The 16,487-nt window shown below is 45.7% G+C and overlaps 1 protein-coding gene across 1 annotated transcript; it reads right to left on the bottom strand.

Annotated features, from left to right (window-relative positions):
• Positions 1 to 2,238: 2,238 nt before the first annotated feature.
• Positions 2,239 to 10,189, bottom strand: LGALSL (galectin like). Its single transcript, XM_025932088.2, has 5 exons — positions 9,772 to 10,189; positions 8,896 to 8,967; positions 8,657 to 8,745; positions 7,588 to 7,765; positions 2,239 to 5,386 (listed from the first exon to the last, which is right to left on the bottom strand). The coding sequence occupies exons 1-5, from the start codon at positions 9,805 to 9,807 to the stop codon at positions 5,243 to 5,245; spliced, it is 519 nt and encodes a 172-aa protein (XP_025787873.1). The 5' UTR covers positions 9,808 to 10,189; the 3' UTR covers positions 2,239 to 5,242.
• Positions 10,190 to 16,487: the final 6,298 nt, after the last annotated feature.

Genomic DNA, 16,487 nt, shown 5'->3' on the forward strand with positions numbered 1-16,487 from the left:
TTGCTCACCTGGTCACCATCTTTCCCTGGGAGATGGAAGGTGCATCAAAGCAAGAGAAAGCGTCAGTGACTATTTCTTCCCCTTCTGTCTTGGTTGAGTATTGTTTTGGCATCTGTATACACCCATTTTAATTAATTATTTAGTGTTTGTCTTGCAAGGCAGTTCTTGGCCTTGTGCAGGAGACTTTTTTTTTTTTTTTTTTTTTAGGGAAGAATCATTGTGAAATTAACATGGTGGTTAGTAAGCAAGGCATGCACGCAGTGTTGCAGCGTTTTCTTGTGAAAGGAAGACTCTAAATTCATTTCCAAAATGCCAGGAACAGCTCATCTGGGCCATTACTACTTGCCCTCTGACCTCTTTACAAGTTATACGTCACTCTCTGTTATTTGTCTCAGAGTAACGATTGGGTCCCACCCTGACAATTCTCCAACGAGTAACTGATTGAAATAGTTACCAATCAGGAAGGCAGGCTTCCCCCAGAACCTCAATCTTTCTCAGAGCATCCACTGTTTCAAACAGGTGTCAGGTCCTCCTGAGATCCAAAGTCAATCCAAATAAGGAAGATTTCTATAAAACTTGGTTGAAAGGCACTTTCTTTTACTTCAGTGTCTTATATTTGAGGTAGGGATAGAATGAGGAGAGGAGGAGGTTAAACCAGGGATGTTGGCACACAGCTATAGAGCTGTAATGACAGTTGCATGATTTTTTGGGGGAGTGCAAGGATGTCCTTGCGTCGAAATGCAATTTTCACAGGAAGAGATGCACAGATCAGAGTATCACAGCCCCATAGAATCCGACAGTTTGATTAGGTGAATGTGTATGGAATTCACCAAGGCAGAGCTCCTTAATTTGGGATCCAGGATGTTTCCCAAAAATACAAACTCTTGGGACCAACTCCAGATCTTTTGAAACAATCTTCCGGAATGAGGCTGGGCTTGTGCCTTTAAGCGGGCTTTCTGGGTGATTCTTAAGCACACTAAAGTTTCAACCCACCAGAGACCTTCGTCAGTTTTACTCACTGATGTATTGTCTGAGTGCCTAGAACAGCAACTGGCACAGCTCAATAAATACCTGTTGCATGAGTGAAGACCTTCAGTGTTTGAGGCACTTGGAGGCTCCAATTATAGCTGTCTTCCACACCATCTAATCCACAATGCTGTCACAAAGCAAGTATAATGTCATATTTCAAAAGGGATCTTTCTAGCGAGGCTGTGGGGCACGGAAGTTCCCCCATCTCTGTCCAATAGTGTCAGCAAACTGTCCCCACCTTAACAGGTGCGCATATAGGTGCCTCCCTGCCTATACTTAACTGCAAAAGCTGTGACAGAATCATGCCTCATAACTTTGCATCTTTGAAAAATAAAAATGGAAAAAAGGGATTAATAAAAACATTTAAGGCGTAAGTAGGACCCTAGAACCAGCATGTGAGTAAATATGTCTGCTCACCTCCCGAACTGAAGCTCGGCAAACTTCTATAAGCTATAGTTTTATTTGTAGGCAGAATAGCCAAGGAATCAAGTTTCCTTCCTAATCATTCAAACCACAGGAAAGAGAAGACATGGATATTCAGTCTTGCTTTTGTATATATACTGTGCTAAGATTATATGTAATGATTTATTAAGAACCCACTGCATCCGTAACAGGTAGATGGATAAAGAAATTGGTACATCTATACAACAGAACACTACTGAGCGATAAAAACTATTGATACACACACCACATGAATCTCAAATGCATTACGCAAATGGGAAAAAACCGACCTCAAAAGATTACGTACTGCATGTTTTTCTTTCTAGGACACTCAGGAAAAGGCAAAACTATAGAGAGGGGACATGGAACAGTGGTTGCCTGATTAGGGGTTAGGAGTGAGGGACAAATTTAACTATAAAAGGATAGCACAAGGGAATTTTGGGGGGTGATGGAACAATTCTGTATCCTGGTTGAGGTGGTGGTTAACAGGAATCTATGCATGCGTTAGAACCCGTGGAATTGTACATCAAAGTGAATTTACTGTATATAAATTATACTTAAAAAGAAAACCCATTGTACACACAACATAAACTCATTAGGTCTCCGAGGCACTTTCCTTCCCTTGATCAGTTTATCAAAGTGGGAAACATGTGAACAAGTGGTCTTGGAGCATATATTAAAGTGAGGGAACACTGTTAATACCATTTGGTTTATACTAAGTACATCATATCTGGTGCCAAATTTAGCATGTTACAAACCAGAAACCGCTTTGTAGAAAATTCCTTTATTATAGTGCAAATAACTTTCAGCAGTGACATAATAATGTAAGAACACATTTAGCAACGTTTTACACCACGCAGTAAATAAGAAAGTGTTTCCTTGAAAATATGTGATCATAAGAACATTATTTCTACATTAATGCCGGAAAATGCCAAGGCTGTTTCTCTCAAGGCCACAGGGCTCCCTCCCTCTTTTTGGATATATATATTTTTTAGTACAAATGAAAGGATTTGCCATTTTAACAAGTCACCATCAATTCCAAGAGTGATCTCTTAGGGGTTTTGAACTGAGGTTGGCAAGATTCGAAACGGGGTTTCAAATTTAAAAAAAATAGTATTTTTCAGACAATTCTGGGATAGCCCAAAAAGCAGAAGTCACTTCTATTAATTTTTAAGTAGATATACACATTCAATTCAATTTTGATGCAGAAATGGACAGATTGTCTAAAGCCTGCCTTTCGTTCCCCCAGAGCCTGACTGTTATTTATATTCCTTGGTTTTGGTCATATTGCAAAATTAGGCTCTGGTCAGAAATAACTCCTTACACACCCAAATGCTCTCCTGTGAAGCTTTAAATTGCACTTTCCACCCTGAATTCCCACCTTATACCTCACATGCCAATGAGAGGCAAGAACACTGTTTCCAGTTTCCAGCTAATGATTAACACGGCCCCCCTGCTAATTTCGTTATACCTGAATCAAACCATCACATCATTTAGATTAATTCCAACAGGCTTAACCAAGAGGTTCCCACTGGCCTCCCAGAGAAAGGAAGGGTTAACAGTGTATCTTCACACTAAGCTGCGTAAGGGCTTGGCCGATAAGCAGTTAGCGATAGGTAGAGAGAACAGTGTCATTTCTAATCAACACACCCAGCTCCTCTGGTTTCTGCTGAATTATGCAGTGCGTGGGGATGGACAAGCCAGTCAAAGGAAACCTCCCGTGGGGGTCTTCGACCAAAACCCCTACAAATATAGTTCAGGGTGCCCTCTAAATGCCTGTACAAACACTCCTCAAAATCTAGTGGCTTGAGAAGCCACGAGAAGTTAATCACAGGCTTGAAAATACCTGAAGCCACAGAACAGCCCTCTTGGCTGAATATGGCTGATTAAGTCAGCTGGTACATAAAGCTTTTCAATGCTCAGCCAGTCTCATTGGATAAAGTATCTTCTTCTAGAACACAGTGGAACTGTGCTAAACAGTTTCAAAGTTGAGAAGAACCCAAATACATCACCTATAAAAAATTCACAATTTTAGGTTGCTTTTTCTTAAGACTTTGGTACTGAAACACTGTCTACATTCTCGACACGTGAAAATGACGTGGCCACTTCCGTGTCTCTGCATGTTGTGTAAAAAAAACTCCAAAGCAAAGCAGGGCAAGGACGTGTCATAACATGATGCAGTATGCTGTACAAACAAAACCTAAATTATATATAAATACACCCCCACCCCAGCATCCCTCAGTCCTCCCCACTACCTGACCAAAGCAATGCCAGGGGTCCTTCTCTCCAGGGCCAATGCACTTTGTGACGTCCAGTGCCCAGGACTCCGACCATCCCTTGCCGCGTGGTGACATTTACAGTACTGCAGGCTCCTCCTGATGACGCTCTGCTGTCGGATGGATCAGTTCCACAAGTGCACGGAAACTCTTCCAGCTTAAGTGGAAGCATTCATACTATTGGCTGGGCTCAAGAGACCTGGAGTTCTGGGAGTTAACCTTCCAGATAAACTAACTGGATCATTTCCTAATCCGGATACCCTCTTATCCTAATGTCTCAGCACAGCCAACACAGCGGGAAGCATCCTCTCCTCTGAAGCTCCAAAGGCATTGCTTAGGGACATTGGCGAGGGTCACATGATAAAAGTAATACAATGAGCTAACAGCTTAAGTTGATATAAATTACTTCCAAGTAAGTTATTTGGGGCCACTTGCTTCTGCTTTACATTGCATTCCAGAATCATTTTCATAGTATACTTTTAAAAGTTTATACAACAGTTATTTTAAAAATTGTCTATGCAATCATCTGTTATATGTTTTCAATCAGTTTAATAACAACTTAATGAGCTGTTATAAAGACCTAGGAAAAAGTAGTTAATTAGTCTTAAGGAAGCCAATACTGTGCTAATTCACAGTAAGGAGAAAAAGTCACGTAAATAGAATTCATGTAATCATCGATTACTTGAAAAGCAGTTTTATCGAAATGTTGCCAAGTTTTCCCAAAAGCACTTACAGCAATTTATATCAAGAGATCCTAAGTTTAGGGGTATGGAAGATACAATTCTTTCATGATTGTAATATGTAATTTTCCCCTTTGGACCTAAGATATTTGTACATTCAAAAGTTCATAACTTGTTTTTGAGACATTAATCATTCCCTAATACATACACTGAGTATAAATAAATAACTCCGAGAAAGCTTTCAAAATCTGAATTAACGATTATGTTGTGCAAAAACAAACAAAAAAAAAAAAAGAAGAAAAAACCAAAAAAACAAAACCAACCAAACCTCGAACAACCTACATTCTATGTAAATACCCTGACTAAAATGTTGGTTGTGCTACACGATCCCACTTCAGTGCAGAAATGAGTTGATTTCGGTGTACCGTCTTTGTTGGTGGTGGTGTTGTTTTAGGTCTTTAGCACTTTTGTTTCTAAGTATCACCTTGTTTTGAAAAGATGAATAACTTGCTACCAAATCACAAATTATCACAAATCCATGTCCGTTTAGTCTGAATAAAATCCAGCATAAATGTATTTCTTGGTTCTGGAAATGATGGCTCGGTGTCTTTGTTCTGACGGCTTCCTAAGGGCAAACCACAGTCTGAAGTTGTCATTTTGGGTCTAAACTGCACAGAAAGAAGAGACAGGGAAGCTTGCTTTTTTGTTTTTGTTTTCTTTTTAAGTCTCCAGATCTTCTAGGACACTTCTTCCAGACCGACAGTCAGATAGGCGTGGCACCTGATCCTATTTGAAACGGAGGTGGTTTCAACAGTGTCAGCCAAGCTTAGTGATCTGGAGGTCCCCGTTTATCTTTATGGTGTCGATTGCAGATAACGTTTGAATGCGATGGTAAAAATCAAAAAGTTGGTGTCCATCCACAAACACTCTGAAACGTGGGTGCTCACAAAGAATTTCCACCTGGAAGAAACAAAATCATCATCTATCTCTTTTTTTTTTTTTTTTTTTAAATCATCATCTATCTCAATTCACAATTTCACTGAACCCTGCTGGGGAAAACAAATAAATAATACTTCATTTTAGAGAAAGGCACCATCTTCAGTGGTTCTCAAGCATCGGGGTGTACTAGACTCATACAGAAGGCTTGTTACGACACAGATTGCTGGGCTCCACCCCCCAAATTATCCATTTAGTAGGTCGAGGGTAAGATCTAAGAATCTGCATTTCCATCAAGTTCCAACACGATGCGGGCATGGCTGGAATGAGGAACACACTTTGTGAACCATTGCTCTATACTATTCAATATCCTTTAAAGATTTATTCATGCTTTAATTTCTCCCTTCTCCTCGTACTCCAGAAAGGGACATAAAGTAGCATATATTTATTTATATGACACATAATGTCTCCACTGTCATCCCCTGAACAATTTTTTTCTTTTTTAAAAAAAAATATTTATTTTTGAGAGAGCGTGAGCAAGAGAGGGAGGGGCAGAGAGAGAGGGAGACAGAGGATCTGAAGCAGGCTCTTCGTTGAGACAGCAGAGAGCTCAATGAGGGGCTCAAACTCATGAACTATGCGATCATGACCTGAGCTGAAGTCGGATGCTTAACTGATGAAGCCACCTAGGTGCCTCCATCCCCTGCACAATTCTGTCCTACCCTCAGAGAAGACCCTAACAAAGCAGAACCGGAACCCCCTTAGTAGCATGTAATAACAGTCTAGACACTCAAACATGGTAAACACTACAGCAGAGAGGAGGTAATTACCACTGGACCAGGTGTAATTAACAAGGCTTTGTTAAGCTAAAGAAATGCTGATTCCATATGGCAAAAGCTTTTTCTTCCTCTTTTCCTCAAGTAATTCACCATACATTTTAATCATTGGTTCTGTACTATGTATTCATTAAAAGCACTGGTGGCTCCCATGCAAGAAGAGACTTTATATGTGATATTAGTCACATTTAATACATATTATTACTAAAACTGTATCACCAAGAAGGGCTGATTTCATTTCAATTTGGTTGTTGGGGAGCATTATATTCTTGGCCGTCAGAAGCTCTGGTTACTCATACTCATGAGCTACACATTAAGATTCATCATTGAGAAAGTGTCACAGTCAAAAAAAAACAAAAGGAAGAAAAAAAACTGTCACAGTCAAGAGGAGTCTAAGGGGTCATTACCATTCTAGAGAAGGGGGAGGGCATGGGACATGGACAGGGGTGCCTTCCCCAGGCTACGATGAGAACAACAATCTCGATTCTATCACTGATGTAGATGTCGTGGATTCTTATTCCTCCCACTACTTCTTTATAAGGCCCTTGTAAATTTCTAGATGAAGTGCAACAGGTTAAGGATAGCTGTGCTTTTAGTAGGCTTATATGCAACAGGGAGCTTTTAACTGAGTTGTCATTATTGTGATGTATATTAACAAGGTGTAATGCAGACAACTTCATCACCAGGACTAATAGTTCAGTAAATCCTTTCCTAACACATTACCCACACTACTTGTATCTCTTGGCATTGGCCTTCATAGAGGAAGGTGCTACTCATATTGCTTGGTTGGATGGGAAGTTTGGGCTGTGCTTCCTGCCCACGAGATAGTGGAGAGCCAATTTATACTCATCTAGGCCCAAGAGAAGGAGTCTGTCAGCCACACAGCCTGTGGCAATAAAACACACTGAGGCTACTTAACCCAGAGGCAGAAACAGGACCAGGCCGTACAGGCAAAAGCAACAAGAAACAATGAAAAGATCATCACTATATTCTTTAAAAGGTCACAACCAATAAGGCTTACTGCTCCTTACAGGTTGAGGAAAATTCTAGCACTTATTATTATTTATTAATCAGGTGTTTCGGGGCCAGTATAGATTACGTTCCCAGTACTAGGTTGAGTACTACACAGAAAAGTATTTGTTCTTAGCAATCCAGACATGGGTTTATTTACTAAATGTACTAGCTAAATAGAGCCAAGAGCTAGTATGGTATTAATTCCTATCAGCAAACAGAGCTCTTTTGATCTTTTTTTCTTTTTTTCGCCGTCAGGTGACAAATTTCCTGGACATGCAAAAATTCTGGCTGCTTAAAGCCTTCTTGGCATACACTGCCGGAGAACAGCATCATCACCCTGCCAGCAGTTAGAATTGAGGCACTCGAGGTACTCACCCTGAATGGCTGGTCTGGGATGAATGGAAAGTAAGGGATTGCTGACTGTTCTTCACCTCTTTCCCCAGATATACAAGAATTTCTGAGTAGCTGCCGGTCTGTGAACACAGCTTTGAGTTCAATTGCCACGTCGGCGGGAGGGTCTTCAGAGTCACCACAGGTCAAGCTGATGGCAAAGCTGAACAGAAAATTACCTCGTTAATCAGGGTTGGCCATGACAACACTTGTCAATGACCCAGGCCCCCATACTTGCTCCTTCTTCTCAGGGTGTGTTTGCTTTTTTTTTTTATTTTTTTTAAAGTTTTTTTTTTTCAACGTTTATTTATTTTTGGGACAGAGAGAGACAGAGCATGAACGGGGGAGGGGCAGAGAGAGAGGGAGACACAGAATCTGAAACAGGCTCCAGGCTCTGAGCCATCAGCCCAGAGCCTGACGCGGGGCTCGAACTCACGGACCGCGAGATCGTGACCTGGCTGAAGTCGGACGCTTAACCGACTGCGCCACCCAGGCGCCCCAGGGTGTGTTTGCTTTTAATGGGCCACTTTTTACACAGGGAATTGGGCTACGTATGGAGAAGGAGGATTACAATCAAGCCAGGTGTTTTGATACCCAAAGGAGGCTTTGCAAAAGGACTGATATTAGGGATGTCAGATACTTCAAACCACCCACACATCTGTGCCTTAATCCATTTCAGAATTCTCAGAAGCAGCCCCAGAAATTGACCAGGGGAATAATATCTTGTAAAGTCTGCTTGCCATTTACATTGACAGATCTTGCTCTAAGCACCATGTTTAAAAACCCTTAGAAAAAAATCCTTTGGCCTCCCTAAGGGTCAAAGAGAAAATGATGTGGGCCTATATTTATAATCTCTGATATAAATAGCTGTCTGGACAAATGATGGCTAGGATTCATACACATTCTTTTCATGGGAACATGGTACTTTCTTGGCGCTTCTAACTAGCAACACTGGCCACAGGGAGAGGAGGAGGGGCAATAAACCACAACAAGAGTGGGCGCCGCCTTGTAACTCCCTGATAAGCCTTCCCGTGACAAGGACTCTCTGTCTTACCTCTCTGGGTTGAGGTCTACGATGCCCATCACCAACACCTTCTTGCCTGGTCTCATGCCACCTTTAATGTGCCCACAAAATGGAACTATCTGCAAAGGATGACAGGAGAAGCAGGAAGTTTACAGCCTGTAGGGGAAGAGCCAAGCCCTCAGATCCTGGGGACCTGACTCATTAGAAAATGCAGTTAGAAAGAAAATGGGTACAGGCAGAGACACAGAGCACAGAACTAAATCACTTACCAGTCGTGGGAAGTACACGTCGGCTTGAACTGGAGAGCCCAAAGAGTTGTTTAAATGCCCATCATCTAGTTTCTAAAAATAGAAGCACACAGATTGGCTTTCCAAAGGCTCTAGTTTTGGGGGTGGGGGCGGGAGAGGGGAAGGGGAAGGGGTGGGGAAGAACCTACAGGGATCTGGCTGAATCCAGCAGCCTTGGCAGGACACAGGCAGCGTCTGCAGATGCTGCCACCTCACAGCCCATTGAATAGCCGCAGAAAGCCCCGGAACAAAACCCGTCCTTTCCACCTGGTAGCTAAGCTTCTGAAGATCCCCAGACCTTCAGATCTGGATCAAAATCCAGGTCGAGGCACACCGGGGAGCCAGAGCCCCGCGTCGGTGGAGGACAGGCCCCTCTTTAAATGCAAACGCCTCTGGACCCGCTGTCGCCCAGGCCTGTCCCGAAGGACGTGGCTGGAGTGCAGGGCCGCGCTCAACTTCTCTCGGGAGCCCCCGGGCCAGACCCATTTCCAAGGGGGAATCCCCGGGACGTCGGAGGCGGCGGCGGGGCGCGCGCCCCAGACACACACACACGCGCACACTCACACGTGCAACGTGCACACACCTGGCCGCCGGCTGCACGGCATCGAGGGGGCTGTCGGTCACCCCCATGCCGCCGTCCGCCCCCACGCACGCTCCCTCGGCTGCACCCGGGGCGCCCCGCCTGCCCCCCAGGCCTGCCTCTCACAGCCGGCGCTCGCTAACAGGTACCCGGCGCCTTCCCACGCGGGGGGCGCCGGGCTGGGCCTCAGCCACCTCTCCGCCGCAGCCAGGCTGAGCAGGCGGCGGCGTGCGGGGCCGCGGGAAGGGGGCGCCTCGCGTGCACCCCTCCGCACTCACCACCGCGGCATCGCTGTCGGCCACGGATCCCGCCATCTTCTTGCACTGCGCGCCGGGGTGCAGGGCTGGCGGCCCGGCGGCGGCGGGGGACGTGGGACGCGGCGCGCGGGCGGGGATCCCGGGGCGGTCCTGCGCCGGGCGGGGGCGCGGGTCCGAGGCTGGCTCGGGCGCGCGCACACAGGCGGGCACGCGTGCGCGCACGCCTGGGGCCAGGCGCCGACCAGGCAGGCTGGGCCGGGGAGGAGGGGGAGGGGAGCGGGAGGCGGCTCGGGCCGGGAGGTCGGAGGTGGCCGCTGCTGCCGGACCGCCGCTGCGCGGTCGGGGCTGCTTTCTTCCTCGGGGTGCTGCTGTCGCCGCCCGAGGAAGCAGGGTGGCGAAGGCCGCGTCGCGCTGGCCCTGGGCGGCATTTAAAGGTCGCAGGGGCCCGGCTCGGGAACCGGGAACAGGGCGGGGACCCAGCTGGGCTGCCGCGGCTTGCTCAGCTTGCCCTTGGCCATTGGAAGGTGGCGGGAGGCTGGGGCGGGAGGGCGGGAGGGACGGGCTAGTCGCAGTCGGGGCGTGCGGGAGGGAGGGCGGAGGTTCTGGGGGCTGGGGAGGTGGGGACCAGGGCCAGCCAGGTGACAGGTGCTTGTGACACTTTCGCCCCTCCCTTCCAGCCAACCTCCTTCCTTCTGTCACGTCCTGGGGCAGGTGGAACGACGGAGGCAGAGGTCAAGGGAAGACTGGAGGGTGGGAGCGGTATCCCAGAGCTCGAGACTTTTTTCAGAGAGTAAGTTCTTTCAGAAAATTCCTACAGAGTGGAAGGGGAGATTCATTCGGCCCTCTAGGGTAGAAAGATAATGAAGTCTCTAGACTTGAATAAATAAATATTTGACCCAAAAGCAAGAGGCAGAAAGGACTCAAAGTAAGGACTTTTATATCCCAGGAGGCTGGATAACAGAATAGGCCTCTTTCTCCCCTGTGGGAGGGGGCGGGTCTGGGGGACACTGGAGGCTGTCTAGGGCAGGGGTCTGGCTAAGTCGTAACCAAGTGGAACTGCCCATAGTGAATCCTTAGCCCCCATTGCGACCTCTTTTTTACAAGTCACCTGCTCTGTCTAGGGTAATAAGTTTCTCACTGGAAAACTCCTTATATCCTTTGTGGAGTCAGTCATTCCCAGGGGTACATCTCTCTTTTATTCCAAGGCACAAATTCCTTTTTGGCATTTCCACATTGGGATGATTATGTAACTTCTCAGATAAAGCTGTATCAACATACCCTCTATTAGGTGACATCTTGGCTTAAGCATTCCACTGTGTGAGTCACCAGGGTGTTTTACACTAATAAGCAGGGAGCATGTGTGGCCTGCTGCAGTCCCAGAGGGGCCCTCAATGGCTCCCTTCCAGCCACTGTTCCTGGCTGTGTGTCCTGGAACATCACTGCAGCTTTTATGTCTTAGCTTTCCCTTTATGGACCAGAGCTAATAATGGTAATCCCAGTCCAGTGTGGAGAGTTGCCTGCACACATGTGTATGTCACAGTCCTATGGTTTGTGTGCTCTGAACAAGTGCATCAGAACTGTGGCTCACATTTTTGCTCCTGTTTATGAGTCTTAGGGATTGTTTAAAATATTAGGCAGTTATAGGAAACTGCTGACATTTTGAAAGCACACTGGAATGTATCCCAATTTCTGAGAGTACGGTGTGGAGAAAAAAAACACTGAAGTCATTTTTCGTCATTAGTTAAGCGTGACCCAATACATCTCGGTGGTTAAAGAGCCTGTGCTCTGGGTTCAGATTCTGGATTTACCATTTACTAGCTGGGTGATCTTGGACAAGTTTCTAAGCTTCTCTGTGCTTTAGTTTCTTCATCCGCGAACCAGAGATGACAGTGATGACAATAGTTGGTTCTTGTTGGGAAGGCTGAGTAAATTGGTCCTTGTACCTTCCTTAGAATAGTACCTGGCACATAGTAGCACTTAGACTTCAAAAATACTGAGTGTTTAGGGGCGCCTGGGTGGCTCAGTTGGTTGAGCGTCTGACTTGGGCTCAGGTCATGGTCTTTCGGTTTGTGAGTTCGAGCCCCGTGTTGGGCTCTGTGCTGACAGCTCGGAGCCTGGAGCCTGCTTCGGATTCTGTGTCTCTCCATCTCTCCGTCCCTCCCCTGCTCATGCTCTGTGTCTCTCTGTCTCTCAGTAATAGATAAACATTAAGAAAATTTTTTATAAAAAAAATACTGTCTGGGGATCCAGCAGGGATTTTTTTTTTTTTTTTTGATCTTCTAGTGGGGAAAGGCAGTCAATGAATAAATAAATATGTAATGTGTCAGGGAGTAAAAGTGTTAGAAAAAATAGGAAAGAAAGCAAGGTGGGAGAGAGGGAGAGAGAGAAAGAGAGAGAGAGGAGGTGGAATGGTGTTATTTACATAGAGGTGGTCAGAGAAGCCACCTCTGGTAAAGTGATGTTTGGGAAGACCCCCGAAGAAAGGAAAGGAGGGAGGGAATCATTTGGCAGTCTAGAAGAAGGGGTTTCTGGTGGATGGAACTGTAAGGGTCAGGATCCAGTGAAGAAAGTGTTGGGTGCTTGGATAGAAGAGACAAATAATGACAAATAGATTAGGCTGCGTAGGCCACGTGAGGATTAGTTTTCACCTAAGGGAGGTGGGAAGACATCGGAAGTTTCTGAGCAAAGGAGTGACCTAGTTTTCCCTCTGTTGTAGATACGTCCCTCTGGCTGCTGTGTGGAGTGATCTTTGTGGGGAGGGGAGGGCACAGGAGGGAGGGTAGAAGTAGGACTTCTGTACCAGGCCCGCTAAGGTATAATGACGGCTTAGACACGGTGGAAGTGATAAAGATGTGAGAAGCTGTGGGCCTTTGATATAAGTCCTAGCTGTTATCATTATGTAGCTGAGAGAGTTCATATTGCCTTCTGAGCCTGTTTCTTCACCTGCAAAATTAAGGGGTTGGGCTCTTTTGTCACTCCTTCTTAGCTCTTAGGAAGTTCTTCTTTCTGATTCCTGAAAAGATGTGTAAACATCATCTGAATTTGAATGGCTTTGAGAGTAAGTGCTGCTGAATGAAAGCAATCTTGGGTTGAATCTTCACCTTTATAAGGTGAAGAATAGTCCTTTGATTTGTTTTGTAAGTGGAGTTGAAGCTATTTGGATTGCTTGGGATGAGTTTCTTACATCTTGGGAATGGGAACAATAGGAAGGTACTGAAGCTTCCCAGAATACTTTAACATGGAAAATTGCCTTTTATTCCAAAATTGCCTTTTATTCCCAAACTACTTTTTATCCCCAAAATGCTTGATTCCTTCTCAGTCTATAGAGTGACTCATTTTGAATATGAAGAGGAAGGAGAAAGCCTAAATCAAATTTTTGTTACAATTAAAGCTGAGCAGAGTCAAACTGCATTTTACAGGGAAAAGTCATTAGCAAATTAACAAATTATAGAGCCTAATTAATTTTTATTTTTAGTTGTGTAGTGAAGGATAGGCAAACTGCCCTGTGCTTTGATCTCAGGCATTTACGTCTAAAATAACATTAACCAAGATTATGACCCTTTTATGAGATGCAGCAGTGAAATTTCAAGATGAACCGCATTACTACTGGAAACTGCTAAAAAGGCTCAAGAAAGGGGGAAGGCAGTCAGGCAGATGGTTAGCATCAAAAAAGAAGTATAAACAGGTCTTTGAAGGTAGAGTTTGCTGAAGGATTTTTCCAGATGAAAACAGTAGATCACTTCCTTTTTCTCTTCCCATGTAACGTGTTTTATTCACACGTGTGCATGCAGCGTTTCTAATATTGGGGGGACACTACAACATTGATGTAAATTCAACAGCCATTTCACGGGGATTGCTTTGTTCTATGATCCTATGGACCACAAGGAAATATTTGAAAAGGCACGAGTCTTGTCTTCGAGGAGCTTACAGCTCACTCTGAGGACGACTGGCAGAAGGTAGAGGTTGGTAAGGTAATAAGGACCTCGGACCCATAGCCTGAGCACTGAGGGGGGCGGCTCTCTCCCATTTGGAGGATTAAGGCGGTTTTCTGGAGGAGACAGCACATTTCTGATCAGATGCGTACAGCGACTTTCACAGTCCCCCAAAAGCACACCTTCAAACACCACATTGCCGTTCCATCTATGGCCTGAAGTCTAAATCTCCCTGGTCTGGCAACTAGCTGAACCCCTGTCCCCCGCGGCTGTGTTTTGTCTCTTGCCTGGTGCAGATAGACATGTGTCTCCTTGCCTTGCACTGTGACTGCCTTCATAGGCCTTCTGAGGGCCCTGATCCCCAAGGCCTGACTTGACCTTCAGGCCACTAGTTTTCTGTGTGTATGTATACACTTTGGCTAGAGCAGGGTTTCCTGACCTCAGCACTGTTGACATTTTGGGCTGGGAAACTCTTTGTTGTGGGGGGCTGTCCTGTGCGTTAGAGGACATTGAGCACTAGATGCCAGTAGTAACGCTCCCCTACTCCAAGTTGTGATAACCAAAGATGTCCTCAGACATTGACAGCTGTGCCCGACGGGGTGGCAGTGGGGAGTGCAAAATTACCCCCAACTCAAGACCGGTTGTCTGCAATGTACTTTAAGATTCCTATCATTCATATTTTTATACAAGAAATGAGATTTCTCCAATCTAATCTCGAGTAGAAACTTTGCACACGAGGGGCGCCTGGGTGGCTCAGTTGGTTAAGCGTCCGACTTCAGCTCAGGTCACAATCTCGCGGTCCGTGAGTTCGAGCCCCCCGTCGGCCCTTGGGCTGATGGCTCAGACCCTGGAGCCTGCTTCCGATTCTGTGTCTACCTCTCTCTCTGCCCCTCCCCGTTCATGCTCTGTCTCTCTCTGTGTCAAAAATAAACGTTAAAAAAAAAAGAATTAAAAAAAAAAAGAAACTTTGCACACCAGAAACACCTGGCTTTATATTCTGCCAGTCGTTTCTTCCTGACACTGCAAGAGCACTTCACAAAGGGTCCCATGAAGAATGCCTGACATGAAGGAGGGCCTGTGAAGCCCCGTGTGCATACAGCCCCCAGCTCAGAATGCCTTTGTGATATTGAGAATTTTACACTCTGCTTTATAATATTGCCATGTTTATTTTATTTTATTTTTTTTTTCAACGTTTATTTATTTTTGGGACAGAGAGAGACAGAGCATGAACGGGGGAGGGGCAGAGAGAGAGGGAGACACAGAATCGGAAACAGGCTCCAGGCTCCGAGCCATCAGCCCAGAGCCCGACGCGGGGCTCGAACTCACGGACCGCGAGATCGTGACCTGGTTGAAGTCGGACGCTTAACCGACTGTGCCACCCAGGCGCCCCTGGCCGTGTTTATTTTTGATAAACCCAATGTGCTCTCTCTCCCCTTAAATACAGTGAAATTGAAGCATCCCAACGTTTACCTTATTTTATACTGTGGCTCGATGCCCTCCCCACCCCAGACCCCCCAAGATGATTGCAGCCCATTTTGAGGAGGAAAACACTGCTCGGTTTTATAGGCCTTTCAGCCTTTCAACTCCCCATAATTGTTTTTGTCAGGCCAGTCTCTGCTCAAGAGAAATATTCATGTAAGCAGCAAAACATACAAAGTCAGCGTTCTTTTGTTTACCTAGTTAGGTAGGAGGGCAAACATTTATCAAGCTATTTTTCTACATTTCAATACATGATTACAGTTCTTAGTTATTTTAGGAACTATGGTCACCGTTATCAAATAATGATTTCAGACACGCACGAATCTGTGATGTACGAAAGTAATTAGGGGACAGACATAAAGCTTGGCAGTCAATGCCAGTTCCTAACCTTTCATTATTTTCGGTTTATTTATGAGGAAACTAGAGTCAGCCTCCTGCCTGTGTTTTAATTACTTTAGTACAAGAAGGATTGATTTCAGAAACCGTCCAAGCTGAAGGAGATAATAATGAACCCATTCCCTGGAGGAGTTGCGGGCTTCAGAAGTCCTTGCTGTTTCCTACCCTGGGGATGTCACCGTGGGCCCTTTAGCGTGTCTGAGAGTTGCTGGGGTGTACCCTGTCCCGAGAGAGAGCTCACTCCTGGGAGGGGTAAAGAGAGCTGACGGAGCAGTGAACGTATTCTGCCGAGGAAAACATAAAGAACACTGCTTTCGGCGTTTGGAACCAGCAGCATGAATGAAAGATATTTTAAGATTCTTTCCAGCATGGCATTGGGCGTATCCTGAGAGCTGAGGATGTGCTTCTGCGCCTTCTCCCCAGCCTCACCTTTCGGCAATCCCAAGAGGTGGATCTGGTCTTCGGCCAGCCTTTTTCCAACAAGGAGTGTGACAGGCCTGTGTGCCGGCGCCCCAGGCCTAATTTCACCCCTGTCATTATGCTGGATGTTTCTGTTTTCATTTGCTGGTTTATTGTCCTCCTTTTTATTGCCTCTGTGATTTTACTTTCTTGCTGTCGAGTGGCATACAGGGTGTCTTAGTTTTGTAGTTTCATGGAAACTTGCACGGCTTGGCCAGCTGGGAGGAGACCAACATTCAGATGTAGCGGTCATTTGGAAATCCCAGCTAGTGGGCAGGGAAACTCTGGCCGCATGCTGCCAGGGAGTCTTTTGGTTTGTAGAGAAATGTGTTTGGGTGACACAGACTTCTGGGTTTCTTAAAGGGCGAACTACGCCGAGTAGGGATGAACACAGCGCAGCTTCTGAACGCGGACTGCCAGCCGGGACAGACCCGGAAATTTAAACTCGGCATCCAGATTTGACCAACCAAA

Source organism: Puma concolor, chromosome A3 (assembly GCF_028749965.1).
Source record: "Puma concolor isolate L17-30 chromosome A3, mPumCon1.1.hap2, whole genome shotgun sequence".
Taxonomy (NCBI): Eukaryota; Metazoa; Chordata; class Mammalia; order Carnivora; family Felidae; genus Puma; species Puma concolor.